We start from the raw sequence: 17472 nt of genomic DNA on the forward strand, positions 1-17472 counted from the left end.
CAAGCCAGGAATGAGCACCAAGTAGCTCTTGTCCAGAAAAAAGTATTAGCACCATCGCACCGGCAGATCGGGACACAGGATGCCAGGATCCATCCAGGGAGGGATTTGGAAGAGAATGAACAGCAAGACAGGCATTGAGGTGACATCTGCAGAGGCTGGAGAACAATTTCCAGAGAATGAATGTCTTTTAATGAACCGAGGTTTAACTGTTATCTGTCCCCACTAGAGATCATTACTATGAGAAACAATGAGAGCCACTTGTATCGTTTTCTCCCTGCAGGACATGTCTGAGGGAGAATAAACCTCTCCTCCTCCAGTGTCAGCTTGTTACTGCCAGCACTGGCTGTAATTGAGTAAGCTTTATTCAGATGATAGCTAAATTTAGCAGATATTAACATCAAGTCTCTAGAGGGGTGAAAACGGGGGAGGAAAGCTTTAAATAAATAGACTAAAGCAATACTGAGTAATAGATACAGATTATGGCGGAGTGAACCTCTGTGCCTAAGGAGTCTGGCACAGAGTTACTTCTCGGTTTTGGGGCCTTGCCAGGACAAAACGTGACACTGCTGCTGGCCGCCCCTTTTCTGCACGGCTTGTATTTATTATTATCCCCGTGATGGCGGGGGCCCCTCACAGCCCTGGCCACACTGCAGTGGCTCCGTGAAGGTGTAACACAGAGGGCCTGCGGGCCAGCCGCCGGACCACGCACTGCAGAGGCGGGGGAAAGGGGTGATAACCAAGTGCCACTAGCAAGAACCCGGCGTACCCGCCGTGGGCGACCGGAGCCCAGGTCGGGTCTGAAGTAATCTCCACACAACATGGCGCCGCCAACATGGCGCCACAGCCCTTCCCGCCGCCGCTCCCTCTGCGCATGCGCGCCAGGCCGCGCGCGGTGCCGGAAGTGTGGCACGGCGGAGACGGAAGTGGCGTCACGCGCGGGCGGAAGTGTGGCGACGAGGCGGAAGTTGGGAGCCGGCGGGGGTGTGGTGTGTGGTCATGTCCGCGTCCCTGTTGCGGCGGGGCCTGGAGCTGCTGGAGGCGCCGGGTGGGCCCGCGGGGGCCGGGGGGTGTGGGGGCGGGAGGCGGTTATTGCCGGCGTGCGGCTTGAGTAACCCCGTCCCTCTTCCCGCTGCAGGCCGGGGAAAGGCCCCGCCGGGACTCCAGCGGGGGCGGGACGGCCCCAGGGCGGCGGGAGCTGCGAGGCGGAGGAAGAGGGTGCCGCAGCCCAGCAGGAACAAGGCCACGGTCAAGGGCAGAGTTGTGAAGTCGGCGATAGGTGAGTCCCGGCGCGCCTCCGGGGGGAGAGGGAAGCTGCTCTGCCGCCCTCCACAGCCCCTCGCACCGGGTCCCCTCGCGGTGTCCCGCAGCCCCGCTCCCGTTCGCTTGCATCCATCCCTTCCCATCCTGCTGGGTGCCCTTCTGGTGTCCCCCACTTAAACACAGCCTGATCTGTGGAAGCGCCCCTATTCCTGAGCTATAGCAGTGTTTCTTTCTCCCGGGGGCTTGCTGACCCCCCTGTGTCTCTCCTTGCATGCTGCCTGGATGAGCAGCTGACGTGTTTTGTCCCACTCTGCTCTGACCTAGAGGAGTATCACAAGAAGGCGGCTGTGAATCACTTGAAAGCAAACCTGCAGTACATGTTGAAGGGACGATTTGTTGCAAACAAAGCCATCACAGAACAAGTAAGACTGTCACTTCTTTCTTTGGGGGTCTCCTTCTGCTGAGGAACACAGGTGAATGGGAATCATCCCCAGGTCTTCCAGCTTAGACCCTGTGCAAAGGAGTCGAGTTTCTGTCTGGAAGTGGTCTTAAGGAATTTCTGTGTGCACTGGCAAAGCAACTTACTAAGCTTTAAACTCTTTAATACGTTGTCCCCTATGATGTTCTCTGATACTAGTTAAAATCTACTGACGAGTGTTGGCTTTTCTTAATTACCAAAGATATTTCAGAGTTTTAGCTGGCAAAGCAGCCCTGGTTCAGACCTTCTACTTACTGTTGATTGATTTGTCCTCTCTAGCTGAAGGCTGTTTAGCAAGGAACCAGATGTGCTGCTGGCTCATGTAATAGGAATTTCATAGCATCTTGAATGATGTTGCTCATAACCTGAGAATTTAGGCACTGGTCTTCCTCAAAAGGTAGTCCCGTGCCAGGATTTGAAGATAATGGCTGACTCTGCTAGAATCTTGGGCTATTTTTATGAGATGCGGGCTTTTAACTTACATAAACAAACCAAGTGTTTTAGGCCAGTGTTTCTCAGGCTGGAGGTTGTGAAAGGAGGTGATGGCATATTAGAAAATGCTGAGGGAATTCCACCAACTTCTTGGGTTTTAAGCTTGTCTTGAGGAGAGACAGGATTAAAAAGAAGGTCTGAATTGAAATCATTGTTTCTATCTCTGTGACAGTTGCCAGAGAGTACTTTTCATATTTGGCTCCAAATAGTAGGTTGATATTTGCTGTTGTCCCAGTGACCTGCTTTGGTTAACATTGGTGATTGCCTGTCAGTTTTCTTTGGAGGCATTCCAGGGTATAGCAGGGTACCAGCAGAATAACAGGGATGCTGCAGGTGAGCTTGAAAATCACTGTTTTGTGGTTTGGTCTGGATAACAATGAGTATTTTTTTTCTTTTTTTTATTGTCTGAAGGTTCTTGCTCAGAACAGAGGCAGGAAGTCCAAAGATCAGCCTCCAAAGAAGGCGGCAAAGAAGAAACCCGAGGGCACTGTCTTTACTGAGGAAGATTTCCGTAAATTTGAGAGAGAATACTTTGGGAGACCGTAAACAACATGACAGGGATTCTCATGGCTCCACAAGAGCCACTGAAGCTGAGCGTTCAGCACACAGGACTGGCCATTTCATCAGTGTGTTTGAGATGGGACATAGGAGATGTGCCTCTGTCAGCAAGTGCTTTAATGTCACACTTGCAGAGAAACTCTGCATCTGTGCAGAACTTGTTACTGGCCAGCTAGAGCCATGGAGGTTCTCTTGGCTTTGAGATGTGTTGTCCTTATAATCCCCAGCTAACATTTCTTGCATTCTTAATGTAGAAGAGTAGACCAAGCCAAATAAAAGTCTTGCTCCCCTTCCTCAGGATGTAAGGCTTCTGCTACCTGTGTTATTTGGCAGGGAGCATTTAAAGTACTGTATCTGAATGGAGAAATGTTTTGGACCAGCAATAATAAATCATCGGAAGGGAAGGACGCTTTGAAAGACACTTAAACCTGAGCAGCCTTGCAGTTTCTGTTGTTATTACAGCCTCTGTCAGGTTTTACAGTCATTGCAAAAACTTTGTATATGTCGTTTGATTAAATAATGGTCGCAGACACTGCCTATCTTTGTCTTTCTAATAGTGATTGTTATGACAGGCTACGATTGATGAAGACAAACCGTGTCACTGTTCTGATCCAAGCATCCCTCCCTTTAGGATGACTCAGTTGTGTGAATGGCCTCTCTCTGATTCATGTTGACACATGTATTTAATCTGACATGCTCAGGCCTTCAAAGGGTGCAGGTTGGAATGGAGATGACACCTGTTTTGCCTACTCACAGTCTCACCTCTCCAAGGAAGAGGCCTCACATGGAGAAACTTGTCCTTTGGATGTTTATGCTTGAGCCTCCCCCTGAGGTTCAGCCACGCTAAGAGGGCACTGCTGCTGGGTGCTGCCAGCTCCTATAGCCAGGAGGGGTTGTGACCCAGCTATTAGCCTCAGCATGAAGTTAAAATCTTCTGAGCCAGAGGCTGTGGTGCTGGGGGGAGGGAAATTTTTTTGTTAGACTACTGCTGCAACAAATAGAAGGCCCAGCAGGTGGGGATGTTGTTCCAGATGCATCTTTGCTAATTCACTGGAAATGTTTCTGGGAAGCTCCTGCCACTGCCCTTTCCTGCCCCTTACCTAAGAAAATGGGAAGTGTGTTGCCTTTGGAGAAAAAAAAAAAAAGAGGTAAGGAGAAGGACTAATGCCAAGCTTTGTTTAGACTTAGGAGTTGATTACAAGGGGCTTGGCTGACCTGAGCAGCAGCTGCCTAGATGTCAGTACTGGAGGGAATTTGGTGTCTGTTCCTTGCCCTCTGATCATAATTCCTGGTGCTGTCCTCTTAAGTCTGTGCCTTGTCTGTTGTGTTCTTTCCCTCTTGTCTGTATGGGAGGCAAAGTCACCCAGATGTATGAGGCCCAGACAGGGGAAACAGTGAACATACTGAAGTGTGTGTACTTGAAATTGTGTAACAGCATGTGGGAGGAGATTTCTTGTAATAGGATCAAGTTCAACTGTCTGCAACCAAAAGTGGTAAATATAGAAAGTTCAAAGACCAATTTCCTTCTTTTTCAGTTTGTTCTTGCTCCCAAAGTTAAAAAAGATGTGTTAAAAAAGAGAATGACTGTTTGCTACTTAAAAATATGGAAACACTATTGTTTGAAAAAGTGATTGAGGAAAATGTGTATGCAGCACATGTCTCCCTAAAACCTCTGCACTCTGTGCCTGCTGCAGTGTGTGTGAGCTGGTCTGACACATGCAGCTCAGTGTGGAGCTGTCACGGAGATTTAACAGTGTTAAAAAGCTCTCTGTGCCACAACTTGACTTCTGAAAGGGATGGATTTCTGGATTGTTACTTTGTTTCATGCCCTCATCTTCAGTACTGGGCAGTTCCTTTGACCTTACAGAGATCCTTCATGTCATCTCCTGCGCTTCCTTTACTAATTCCTCCTACGCACCCTTGTTTCTTGTGGTTGTTCAGCTCCTGGGCCCTTCTTCTGCAGGCTGAGGAAAGCAAAACCATCCTTTGTTGCTCCAGAAAGGAGCACTAGGGTAATGTCTTTCACTCTCTTTGTACAAAACCCAGCTTGTTTGCTTGCAAATGTAAGCAAACAGAAAAGCTGCTCTTTCAGAGTTAATGAGGGACTTTAAAGTGGGGCCCAGAGCAGTTTTCCCCAAGGATAACACCACCACCACCACCTCGATCTGTGGAGTTTTAAAGTTGGATGGGAGCTCTAATTACTGGCTGGAAAGACTATCAGGGCCAACACAAGTAATCAACATACTTCTTGTGGCTATATGCAATGAGGCATTGGGTAAAGGCACCTGACAGACTGGATTTTGCCATCTGAAATCAAACTTCATTGTACAGCCAGCAGTATCCTTAAATAAATTAAACTTTATCTTGAGGGAGGAAAGAAAACTAAGCAGAAGTGAACAGGTGGCTCTAGATAAACCATCTTCTGCAAGGGCAAAGATCTGATATATTCTAGCCTTGATTTTTCCACCTCTCTAGCAGAGCTGGAGCTCCTACGAAAGAACAGCAGTGCCACCTGCACAGTGGGTAGATAAGGACAGGAGTTGGCCCCTGAGGAATGTCTTCAAGCTGGAGGGGGGAATAGGTACCAGCCTGTTGCATGCCCATGGTGGTAAGCTAAAACTAAGCATCTTCTTACACTCCTGACAGTCTATGTTACGGTCTAGTCATGCCTAGAGCATGCCAGCCCCTCGGCTGCGCTGGGACCCCGGGAGGTGGCTAGCTTAGAGCAACTTGTGCCGTCTCTCTGTTCCTTGCAGCCAGACTTTGCTGCCCCACGAAAGAGAGAAGAGGGGGTCAGGGAAGGAGCGGCTGCCATAGCTGTTTTTCCTACTTGGCTTCCGACCTCTGGTTCCCACGCTGGAAGCTAACACGCTGCAGCCCACAACCCTCGTATAGCATATCCCCCACGCAGCTGTGAGCGGCAGCGCAGGGAGGCGTCCCGCTGCTGCGGGGCGAGGGCTGCGTGCTGGCTGAGCTCATCGGGCTGCTGGCTCTCTTCCCAGCTCTGCGACACTGGCTGAGCATCCTGCAGCAGAAAATAGAGGTAGCTGAGCTAGGGAAGAAGGAGGAGGGTGCCATCTTACAGTGCGTCCCCACCCACATGCAGCAGGGAGTCAGAATGGGAGGCAGCAGCAGCAGCTTTAATATAAATGCAAATAAAAGCTCTGGAGTGTTATTAATGTGGTAGAACCTTTCCAGGGAAACAGTTTAGAGGAGGCAGAATAGTTCCCAGATGCTCAGTGTTGAGCTAGCTTATTGTGAATAAGATTCATCAAGCCGGTTAATGGCCTATTGCTCCCTCTGTTATGTGAATGGAAAGCACACAGGAAAATTTGTTTGGAAGGGTACAAGCTAATGTAAGCCAGTACAGCCTCCGCTGTATCAGCAAGTCTTTACCTCTTTAGTGTAGAAAGCAACAAGAGCTAATATCAGCATTATACCTGTATTGGGAGGGGGGGAGGACTGCAAATGTAAACCAAGAAAACGTGTTTGCTTAGGACACTGACCAACTTCTTGCCTCTGAAATGACATAGCATTAACAAACCTGGCTGCGAATGAACAAAGACAGACTAAACCTTGCTCAGGCAAACAAGACTTGAAATGCTGAAAAAGCTGGGGGGGGGTGGGGGGTGTCCCAAAACCTTTGAGAATCTCAGTCTCTGATTTCTTTTTCATGACTGACTTCCATTTCAGTCTTGCTGATGACCAACACAGCATCAGCACCTACAACACTGACAGGCTCCTGAACGCCTTGGGTAAGGGCCTGGTTATTGTAGAAAGGGTGCACAGCAGCAGCACCCTGAATAACTCACAAAAGAAACACTACAGCAAAAGGAAGTTTCTCATTTTGAGACAGGAAGACCCATCAGTTCAATTAAAAATGAGAAATGTGAAAGAAGGCAGGCTGCCTAATGCCTGCTTAAAGCCCAAAATGTGGAACTCCAGCCAAGCCAGGCTGAAGGGTTAGTAGGTTTGAGACAGATTAAAGGTTTGCATGTCTATCCATAGTTACGTTAAATAGGATTAACAGTGCCAACCACTAACTGGTGAGGGCAGTGGAGATAAAAAGCATGAAGGTTGCTCTGCAGCTGTCTACAGGGTTACGCGCACCTTTTTCTGAACGAATTAGCTGTTGGCAGGGCTAACCAGTAATCTAGCCAAGCTGGTCTGTCCTGAGCTGCACCGTTTGTGTGCCAGCAAGTTCATTTATCTCCTTTAATAGGAGGCGAAGACTAGGTCTGTTTCTCCAACTGTCCATGCGCTGCAGCGGAGATGCAGAGGAGTTACAGACCTAGGAGATTCTCTGCCCTATATAAATTAAGCTGACGTGTCTGGTGCACTTGGAACTCACTCCCTGCCATTTTTAAAAGGGTGCGTATGTGTAAAAGAGAGGAAGAGAGCAGCTGAAGGAGAAATGAGAGGCGGCTAGCCATTACTTGGAGAACATGCACCTATGTAATAGGGAAATTGGAGCTTGTGGGTAGAGCCAGCTTCATTCAGTAGCTTGTGACTCTGCATGAGTGCACTGAAAATAATGCAAAGACAGCATACCTGGGATACCTGAGCAGCCAAAATAGTATTGTCTAGGTTGGAGGATGGAACTCCTCTGTTAATTCACAAGGCCCAACTAAACAGCCTGAAGCATTTCAATAGGAAAGTCAGCAAAGACGAGCTTTTTCGGCTCAGCAAGGGGTGCTCATGGTAAGAGCACTGTCTTTGCAATGGAAATGAAGTGTAACGGGAGTATATGTGCTGGGCTGCAAGGGCAAGGCTGTGAATACATCAGGAGGATGGAGGAAGGTGGGTTGTCTCTAGAAGCTACTTGAACTGTATTAAGAAAAAATTAGTATACCCAACGTGGAAATTATGTGTATAGGAAGGATAATATAGATCCTGTTGTTTCTGAAAGCCTAAGCCTATGGAAAGATAAAGAAAACTGGTGTTATTCTGACCAAAAATGTATAGGTTTCCCACCCCCAAAAAAGGCTTTCTGAATTAGAAACAGGTTTAGTACGTGGAGAAGAAGGGTGGCTACACAGCAGTGAGGGCTGAGAAAGCAAGGGACATCGCAAAACAGAGAAAGCATATGGTTATACCAAGAACAGAAGCTGAACCATACCTAAAAAAAAAGGTGAGACAATATCTAACGAGGCTGTGGGAAACACAGGCGAGACAAGGAGTGTATTTTCATCAAGAGGCACGTGACTCCTCTCTGGACACAACATGGCTTTGGGGCCAGGGGAGGAGGGGCTGTGACCAGACTACCACTGTGTGAAATTGTTTCGATCAGAATAACCCACATTTTCTTTCTACGAGTCCAGCTCAGCAGCGCTGAGGGAGCATTCATCTCCCAAAGGACAGCCTGTCCTTGCAGCTATTTCTGTGCTTTCTGCCAGGGCAAAAGCTATTTGGAAGATTTTATCGTCATTCTTTCTTCATTCTCCAAAGCTGCAGCTGGGCATTTATTTTTGTAAGTGCACTGCAAAGGTGCATCTGCTTCTCCACACAGGCATGTGAAGAAGTTGTCAGCAGTGGCGGTTTCCTCTTTTCGTTTGCAAAGAGAAGTGCAAGCACCTGCGTCTCTCTAAAGACAGGGCAAAGAGGAAGGTAGTTATAAATATCGTGATAACAGCAGAAACAAGCTCGTGAGAAGAGGCCATATGTTGTCACAGCAGCTCTGCAAGCAGTGAACTGCCGGGGGTTGGTTGGTTGTGTACACTCTGGCTTACCACATAGTACAAAATCAGCTAAAGGATTGGCAGCCTGAGGGTCATGCATGCTGTGCGTGTGTGAAGTTCACTTCACTGCCCTTAATTCAGAGGAAAAATAACTGAGACAGAAATCCCATCAGCCATGCCAACTTCAGATTCAAACAGCTTTTATATAGCGTAGATTGGGGGAATTCTGCTGTTTCCAAGTACGTAGAACTGGACTCCTCCAGGGTAGGTAAAGGCTGCATTTCATGTACTCCAATCTATTTCAGGACATGGTATCACACTGTATGCAAGCTGCAAGGATTTGATTGAAGCACATTTGTTCTGAGAGGCTGTGAGAAAAAGAAGACAGCTCCTGCAGTTTGCAAAATGTAAAATCAGTTACCAGGCAGGAGGCTATCAGACTCTTTCTCCCATGGGCTGGCGTTTGTAATGTGACGGTGACCCTGGTGTTCCTGCGGCAGGCTGGACAAGCTGCTGGGCTGCAGAGCCATGTGGCGTGATGCGCCTAACACAAGCCTGGAGGAAAAGGCTAAATGAAAAACGCAGAGGAAGAGTCAGCCCTAATCTCTAGCCAGTGTAAAATCTTAACTAAGTTACTAAGTATGGAAACACGGCGTCATTTCAGCAGGCGTTGCATAAGGTTGCCATATTGGCTGCCTCTGCAAAGCTGCAAGCTCAGAGCAAGCAGTAATGACGCCAACTGCTCTTTAAGGGCAGGTTTCTGGTTCTCCTGCAAGGAGTCCTATAAAACACACACATGGATACAGGGCAGAGCAAAGCAGCAGGGATGCGTCATGCATTCCTTGTCTCCTGTTCCGGCTCTCATCTTCCGTCCCTGGAGTGAGTGTAATTTGGTAAATTGGAGCTACACGCTCTCTGGAGCGCTGTAGAAACCAGTATCACGTGTTTACTGGCCAGCACAGACACTGCCTCGTCTGCCTGCAGAGCATGGACTCAAAGAAAAATTGGTTTTAGTCAGAGGTGGCTCAGAGACAGCCCTGCTATGGGGTGGGATGGGGGATAAATGTGCTGATAATCTTTCCAGGCTTAGGGTGAGCTGAATAAGGGCTGCAAAATATACCCGCTGCCCCCACAGCCCGGGCTGCTGCCAGGTTTAAGCAGAAATTGCAGTGGCTCTAAGGGAAGTGGAAGCTTGGAAGTTTGGGGAAGAGAGGAGGGGTTTGCCCTGCACAGAGAAGCCACTTGCTCATGCACTCATGCCAATTACTATGTTTTCTGTGGCTCAGTTGAGAGTAAGCACATTAAGGTGCAGATTTGACCCATCAAGGGCAAGACTGTCCTGCTCATTGGGCTTTCCTGCCTCTATCCCTGTCTCCAGCCTTGCAGGTCCAGCTGATCTGAAAGAAACCTATTGAGTTGCTTTGCCTCCCAAAACAGAACAGCCCCTCATCCCTGCATGCGGTCACCAGTAAGCTCTGGGGAGCAAAACAGCATTTAAAGCAGGACCTTGATATGCTTGCTTAATTTGCAGTGCTTCACGTTTGTAGAGTACGTAGTGGCCACAGCACTTGCCCAGGAGGTGAGACATGGGCAGATGCTCCCATGAAGGTGAGGAGTCCAGGCTGAGACTCATAGACTCATAGAATAGCTGAGGTTGGCAGGGACCTCTGGAGATCACCTAGGACAACCCTCCCGCACAAGCAGGTTGCTCAGGACTGTGTCCAGTCAGCTTTCAAAAATCGCCGCAGATGGAGAGTCCTCCTTGAATGGGAGTCCCAATAACATGTAAGAAATCCAGCTTCTACCAGCCGAACAGCTAAAGATACACCAGCAGAGAATATCCCGCCTCACAAAGAGGAAACTCGGCCACCCCAGGATCACAGCCTGAAGGGGAACTGAACCCAGATATGGCTGCTCAAGGAAGCGGGTGGCTGCCAGGGAAAACAGGGTTAGCTCAAACAACAGGGGACTCGCTGTCTCAGGAAACCCAAGGTGAGGGTCTTAGTTACCCACACCACTTTCAATGTAGCACGAGCCCTAACTCCTGGCAGCCAGTCTTTTCGCTGTAATTTACATAGCACCCATGTCACCCAGCCACCAGCCGTAAGCACAGATGGGTCAAGTCGCCACCGAGGGCCTGGCCCGCTCAGCCCTCGCTGCCAGCAAGGAGCTGCCAGCAGTTCCCGTCTTCATCTGCCGGCTGGAGGAGCCTTCACGCAGCAGGTCCCAGAGCGCACGGCTTGTTCGTCCGTGTCGCACGTCAGCTAATGGCTTGGGCAATGAACAAGGCTGGAGGGCGGCAGCCCTAGCTTGAGGACATAAGCTTAAGCGGCAGAAACCTGGACCCCCCCCCGAGGCTGCAACTGGACAAACAATTTTCTGTTTTAAATAACATGAGGGACCTTTTCCCTCCCCACTCCAGTGCTGGCTGGAGCCCAGCACTGGCTAAAGCCAGTCCTGAAGCCACTGCACTGCGTGTGTGCACCAGCCAGGCTGGGACGTGCAGGTTCCTGAGCTGGGCAGCTTACTGGGTCGTGTCAGTGCAAGCGAGAAGGAATCTTAATTCCTCGGGGAAGGATGTGCACGTTCACATGCCAAAGCTGGCTCCAGCAGGCCAAGAAGGGATTAGGTGCTGCTAAATCTGGGTATCAGTGGCAAAAAAAAAAAAAAAAAAAAACAAAAACCAAAAAAAACCACACACAAAATCATTAAAAATTACACGTCCCAAATCCCGTAGCTTCTGTTAGCAGAGTACAGCCACACTAGATGTGGAACTTCACGGACATTCAGAATCTCACAGAACTAGAACCAACGACCAAAAAAAAAAAAAAAAAAAAAATTTCCTTGCATTTGAGTGGATAGACTATACTTACCCGCTAATAGACAGGCAGAAACCACCCTGCTACACAGGCTCCTGCCTGTCATCTTTGTGTTGTTCTGAGCAGCGTGTAATAGACACCATCACAGCAGGGTTGGGTTTTTCTTTCCCCATTGCATCTTTTCTGTTGCCACGCTCCAGCACCTGATCCTTAACTCGCTTACCACGGCCCCGCTGAGAAACGCGAGCCCCAGGAGCCAGGCCACAGCTCGCTGTCAACAACCCCGAGCCGCATCCCCAGCACACGCGCGCTGCTCCGGCACCTTCGCCTCACCAGCTGCACGGCTGCCTCGGCACTCGAGCTCAACTAGGTTTATGGACCAACTCACCTGGTCCCTCAGTAGAAGTCAAATTCATGCTTACACCTTGAAATTTGACTCTTCAGAGGCCATCTGCAAAAGCCTCCGTTTTTCGCACTTCAGTACACAAACGTCTTCCATCCTCGAGAGCACCAGGAGCATCCCCACCCATTTGGCCCAGTTGACATACCACAGCACAAGAGTGGCCCCTACCCCAACCCCACCAGTTTGGGCCAGGAAGCACACCCGCTCACATTTTGGACATGCTTGGGGACTGCAGAGGAGAAACCCAAGTGCCAGTTCAACACCACCATTACTTGCTCCAGACTGATCTCCTAGCAAGCTGCTCTTTTCTTAAATTTGTATTCACAACGTATCTTTTTTTTCATGTTTTATACCACCCTGGACCATTCACCTCCTTCAAAATGTTCTGGTCTGCCAAGCCCAAGAAGAAAACCCTCCCACCAGTCTTTTACTGACCCTCTGTATATAAGTCTTACCTTCCATAGACTCTCCCAAGTTCAGTTCTTTAAATATGATCTTTGCTACTGAAAAACTTGGGGGACTTCGGTATGATCCACCTCACTTCAGTGTGTATGTATTACCAAATACATCTAAATTGTAGTGGGTGACAAGCCACTAGTCACCAGATAAACTGATCAAAAGTGCTTTTTGCGCACTTGCACTGCATCCATTGCCCAGTGGTGCATTACATTGTGTTCTCCTCTAAACCCAACAGCCAACGGCTTTTGTAGTCACACCTAGGTGTGGTGCACATTACACTTGTTTTACAGGTACCCAATTATCACACATCAGAATTGCAAGTTTACTATAAAATAATTTATTAGACAGCAATACACAGCTTTAGCAACAAGCTTATATACATGCACATAAAAACCTCTGACTACCCTACTCAGGGACTCTAGCTCTTTTGCCCTTGGCCTTGCGGACCTCTTCAATCAGATCTTTTAAGTACTGAATTTCCTTACTAAGGGAATCTGCTTTCTCCTTCAGGGTCTGGTTCTTCTGCTCCAAATCTCTGCACTCCCCAGACAGCGCCTCCTGTTCTGCCCTCTTCTTCTGCCGGTAACGTGTGGCAGCAGTCTTATTCTGCTCCATCTTTTTCAGTTTCTTATCTATTTTCTTTTCTCCTTTCATCTTTGCTGACACTACCTTCTCTGCAGGATGATCATAGGGTTTGGACCGCACAGAGCCACAGTTGGCATCTGTAGGGAATGGGTTGTCATTGGGGGATCCAACTGAATTGGTAGGACTATGCTGGGGTGTCCCCAAGTAGGAGTCTGGGCTCATGCATATTCCACTATCATCGGAATGGTTCTCCTCCTCTTTCTCGGACTTGGTGATCACTACCACAAAGGTGGGGCCCTCCTGTTTTCTTTCTCCTTCCAGAACATCCACTTCACTACCTAGTTCTAAACTAAATGAATGGTCTGGAGTGGAAGTCAGAGACCCTGGGGAGAGGGGAAAAGACCAAAGGGAAGCCAATGGGGCCATGGGATCTGCTCCAATTGGAGATTCAGGGAGATGGGTGATTAGGTCGGTTATCAGTGGAGGTTCTTTGTTGTGAAATTCCTGGATGGTAGGGTTAAATAGGAGATCACACGTGTCTTCCAACGTGGCCATCAGCTCGTCTGGCGAGACGGTGGCTTCCAGATGTTCCATACCTAACAGGGCATCAAAATCAAATTCCTTCAGATCCATCTTCTCCACCATCCAATCCATGCCAGAGAAGGCATCCTCTACACAATAGAAAAAAAAAATTACCATTTCAGTTAACCAGCAACCAATGCAACTCAAGCTTCTGAAAGCAATCTAGAAACTCATCTTTTAATTTAAGATCTTCCTTATGTCCTATATTGGTATGAAAAAATTCAACCATCAGAAAAAAATCCCCTGCCATTTAGCTGCAAAAGACTGCAGGGTACAGCGTAAGCTGTCAGCTGTTCCAACATTCCATCCTTCTTACTCCAACACCGGAAGAATTCAGGGCCATATGAAACATACAGCCATGCTTGTTTCTTGTGACCTCTGCCAGGGAGCAGTACTGTAACAGCTGGTATGTTATTAAAAGGACAACAGAAGTGTCACTTTACCATACACCAGTCCTGTAACCAGCAATTCTGTTTGTGTAATCAGTGTAGTACACACACTTTCCAAGCAGGAGTATGCATGTGAGGTTGCCTTCATGTTTTCTGAAAACCTAGCAATTTAATTTTTTAATCAGAATGTTACAAAATATATATGTGCCACTGCAATTGATGTACTTTATGCAAATAATACCTTACCCTGGCTGCTATCTATGGTGTTGCCTAAACTGTCCACAGCAAGCCAATTGGAGGAGACTGCCTTAGCCTTGTCGCTGGAGAACCCATGCGAACTGAGGGGCTCGGCCACCTCCAGGTAGTCATCTAGGAGTCCCAGACTTTCCTCAGCCACCGAACACGGCTGGCTGAAGGGGGATAATGAATCCCCCAACAGCATCTCGTTGTTCAAGAGGCTCATCTTCATCACTTTTTAACGCTTTGATGTCGAAGAATGTAGACAAGTAGAGGGTCTTTTTGTCGACTACAGCAATGCTGCTGTGCGGTGCCTTGAAAAACCTGCAAATAAAACTTTAATTCATGAGTACTTATTCGACCAACAGAGCAACTTTTTAACAGCAGTGCCACTTCAGGAAGTATGATCATAGTCTATACACTTGTGTGACTTTATTTTCAGGACTGCTATTTGCCTGCAACGTAACATCTTTACACTTTTAATTTCTTGCTGAAGGCTTGCCAGAGCCAGCCGCAGGCTGCAGGTGCGAGTCTCCCAGCAAGGGCCGCCCGCCTTCCTCATGCCCAAATATGGGCACGGCTCCCGCCGGCCCCACCCACCCGCGGCCGTGACTCACGCCAGCAGCCGCAGCCATTTCGCGATCCTGCCGCGTCCCTCTCCCCACCCCGGCAGCGGCCGCCATTTTGTCTCTTGCCACGTTTCCACCGGGGCTCCAGCACCGGGCGCCTTTGGCTTTACATGGCTGAGCCGTGCCAAGTACCGAGGATGCAGTGCTAGAGACGAGGTGGAAAAGGACAGCGGACCTCGCCGAAATACACCTGCTTGCAAAAAGAGGGCGTTTGAGCGAGAAACCGAATGCAGTGTCTCACACCCCCCCCTTTTACTGTGCATTTCCAGAAGGTTATGAAATCCCTCCAGATCACCAGGGCAGGTGGTTACGAAACCCCACCAGATCATCAGGGCAGACTTAACGCTACAGTATTAAAGGATTACAGCCCTGCTGCCAGCGTATGAACAGCCCCCGTTTGTCTACTCGGGACGATGTACCAAGTAGCACTTACACTCCCAGAACCCTGGGGCCTCCCACGCCCCATTTCCCCCCAGCTACAGCAGCATTCCCTAACGCGGGGTAAAGAAACCCCTCTTAGGAATGTACTGCTCTTACCCCCACGAAAACCCCATGAAATGGAAAAAACCCGAACTTTTGGACATCGCGCCTTCTTCAACGATAGAAGACATACGAATTTCTCGTTATTTCTTCCGAAATGGCATTTCCTGCCATTGCTGACACACGCCGCCCCCGGGGAGGTCGAGCCCACTCAAGGATGTCCCTTCCCCTCCATCTCATCGCCCAGGTACTTTTTTCCCCGGGAGACACCACCCATGACCGTAAGGGTGATAAACGCGCCCCCAGTGCCCACTTGAATGCGAGAAGAGGGCGACTAGCAACACAGAGGAGAGGGAGCACCCATCCCTCACACAGAATACTCACGCCATGGTTGCAGATGCCGGGGATGTGCTGAGGCCGCCGCCGCTGCTGCTGCGCCTGCTGCACTGGCCGATGCCGCCGCTGGCCCTGCCGCCCTTAAAAAGCCATGGCGGCCAGGGGAGGGGAGGCTGCTCCGGTCCGCGCCGGAAGGTGCTGCCCGCACAGGCGCTAACGCGCCACAAACTCAGCGACGAACACACAATGAGGTGGCACCGCCCGCGTGCCGCTTTTATATAGGAGCCGCCAGAAGGAAAACAAGATCCGGCTGTGAGGTGTCCTTCCGCCCAACGTCACCTGCTTCTCACCAGCGCCCGCCGGCCTGTAGTCGACCTTTCTAGGCTTCTCTCCTTCCATTCTGCTACGGATTAATCGCAGGAGCCAGCGACAAAAGCTACCGCTCCATGACGGCGCAGCGGCGGAGGGACTATATGGTGTACCTCCGCTCCGGCCGCCTCCCCGCCAGGCGCGGTCGGCGTCACGTGATGGGAGCACGGCGCGGGGGAGGGGTTAACCGCCAACAAAGACGGCGCGCTCGCATAGGCGGTGTCATGCAGATCGCCACGTGGGAAGGGGGTCGCTCATTGGCTGGAGGGGAGTTGTTCCTTGTGCACCGTGCGCTGAGGGGAAGTGGGGGAGAATAGAGCGGCTGGGCAGGGAAATGGCGCCCGCGGCGGGGGGTGGCAGCGGTGGCTGCGCCTCTACCGCAGCCCTGCGCCTTCGCTGACTTGTCCCTCTCGAAGCAGCGTGTTTCCCCACCCCCTACCCCTTTAATTTCCAACGGCCCCGTTTGTTCTCTCCCCAAAGTCCTGATGAGGTCAGGCCCGGAGCTGGTGGCTGCTCCTCGGGCAGAGGTGCTGGCACGGCTCCCCTGAAGCGCAGAGGCTGCCATGGCCTCCTGCTCCCTCAGATAACATGTCAGCCCAGGGCGGTGGCACCTTCCCTCCCGGCCTGTCCCACACATGCAGCGATTAGATTATGGCTGCTTCGGGGTATTGGCTGTGTGTTTGTGTGCGTGAGGGCGCCTGCGCCTCTGACCTGAGCCTGCCGGCCTCGCAGCGGCCATGGCACAGTATGGACCTGGAGTGGTGGAGGTTTGCTGGAGAGCCGCACTGCTGAGCAGCCAAAAGCAGGACTCCTTAGTGCCTTGAACCTATGCAAGAGCTGAAAATGAAGTTGCTTGTTCCCCAGCTGAGGAATGAGAACTCCCTCTCCTGCCATGCAGTTTCACGCTGACACAGTTGCTTCTCTGTTCTGTGTGCAGACATTACTCAGACTGATGCGAGCGTTAATGGATCACCTACGTAGCCTCACAGCTGCGAAGGGCAGCGTCACCTTGGAAAGTTTTAAAAGTGCGGTTTCACATTATGTTTTATCTAAGTCCGTTTGCTGCTAGGAAAGAAGGCAGCCCTCTTCCCCCACCCTGTTCCTGGCTACAGAGTCCCACCAGCTGTTCTGGCCCTCAGTGAGCCAGCTCAGCCAGCTAACCCAGCAGGAAACTCACAGGGGTCAACAGTTTTCTGCCGGTTTCAGTCCCTTCATCATTTCACTCGGGTCAGACAAGCATCGGTACCTGTGTGCTTCCTCACTGTGCCAGAGCTATCCAGCTTCAAACAGTTGCTTTTCCATGTTGCCAACCTCGCAGCACGCCATCGGCTCTGCTTGTTCAAACATCATCGTCCGGCAGGTCAGGTCAAATTGCTCTCAGCTACTTCTGCAAAAGGCTCCACTGTTTTCCAGTTAGGGCCTCAGTAGTATTTGTGTAAAGCCATGGCCTTCACTGAATTTGCTGGAACTTACTAAACGACTGATAATTTGCCAGGACGGGCATGACCCAGTTTCTACTTTTAGCAGTCTGATGTTACCATCGTCGCAACAAAGCAGAGCATGTCACTCCACATCTGTAAACTGAACACTAGCTGCTGAATGAAAAAGGCAATTTTTCCTTCATGCTGGTTTGTTGGGGTTTTTTTGTTTTGGGTTTTTTTTTGTCTAGAAACAAGCACAGATTTTGGAATAACTCATTAAAATGGAGGAGGCAGAGA

General features: G+C 49.8%; 2 protein-coding genes across 3 annotated transcripts; one reads left to right on the plus strand and one right to left on the minus strand.

Moving 5' to 3' along the window:
• Positions 1-996: 996 nt before the first annotated feature.
• On the plus strand, positions 997-4307 carry RPS19BP1 (ribosomal protein S19 binding protein 1). The gene is made up of 4 exons (XM_075715302.1): positions 997-1045; positions 1136-1276; positions 1585-1682; positions 2642-4307. Exons 1-4 carry the CDS (start codon positions 997-999, stop codon positions 2774-2776), a joined length of 423 nt encoding a protein of 140 aa, XP_075571417.1. The 3' UTR covers positions 2777-4307.
• An 8102-nt stretch (positions 4308-12409) lies between these two features.
• ATF4 (activating transcription factor 4) lies at positions 12410-15523 on the minus strand. 2 transcript variants are annotated; one of them, XM_075709600.1, is made up of 4 exons: positions 15434-15523; positions 14558-14759; positions 13950-14264; positions 12410-13403 (listed from the first exon to the last, which is right to left on the minus strand). In XM_075709600.1, the coding sequence occupies exons 3-4, from the start codon at positions 14170-14172 to the stop codon at positions 12553-12555; spliced, it is 1074 nt and encodes a 357-aa protein (XP_075565715.1). In that variant the 5' UTR covers positions 14173-14264; positions 14558-14759; positions 15434-15523; the 3' UTR covers positions 12410-12552. The 2 variants fall into 2 exon arrangements, with proteins under 2 accessions (XP_075565715.1, XP_009481927.1); XM_009483652.2 differs by lacking the exon at positions 14558-14759.
• Between the last annotated feature and the right edge of the window lie 1949 nt (positions 15524-17472).

The sequence above is a fragment of the Pelecanus crispus genome, chromosome 1, assembly GCF_030463565.1.
Source record: "Pelecanus crispus isolate bPelCri1 chromosome 1, bPelCri1.pri, whole genome shotgun sequence".
Classification (NCBI taxonomy): Eukaryota; Metazoa; Chordata; class Aves; order Pelecaniformes; family Pelecanidae; genus Pelecanus; species Pelecanus crispus.

What these genes read in the sequence shown, in the direction of transcription:
- RPS19BP1 (XM_075715302.1), top strand. Translation starts at nt 997, where the DNA reads ATGTCCGCGTCCCTGTTGCGGCGGGGCCTGGAGCTGCTGGAGGCGCCG. An exon ending in GGAGCTGCTGGAGGCGCCGG is followed by an intron (nt 1,046 to 1,135) that starts GTGGGCCCGCGG and finishes TTCCCGCTGCAG; the next exon opens with GCCGGGGAAAGGCCCCGCCG. An exon ending in AGTTGTGAAGTCGGCGATAG is followed by an intron (nt 1,277 to 1,584) that starts GTGAGTCCCGGC and finishes GCTCTGACCTAG; the next exon opens with AGGAGTATCACAAGAAGGCG.
- ATF4 (XM_009483652.2), bottom strand. Translation starts at nt 14,172, where the DNA reads ATGAAGATGAGCCTCTTGAACAACGAGATGCTGTTGGGGGATTCATTA. An exon ending in CACCATAGATAGCAGCCAGG is followed by an intron (nt 13,404 to 13,949) that starts GTAAGGTATTAT and finishes TCTATTGTGTAG; the next exon opens with AGGATGCCTTCTCTGGCATG.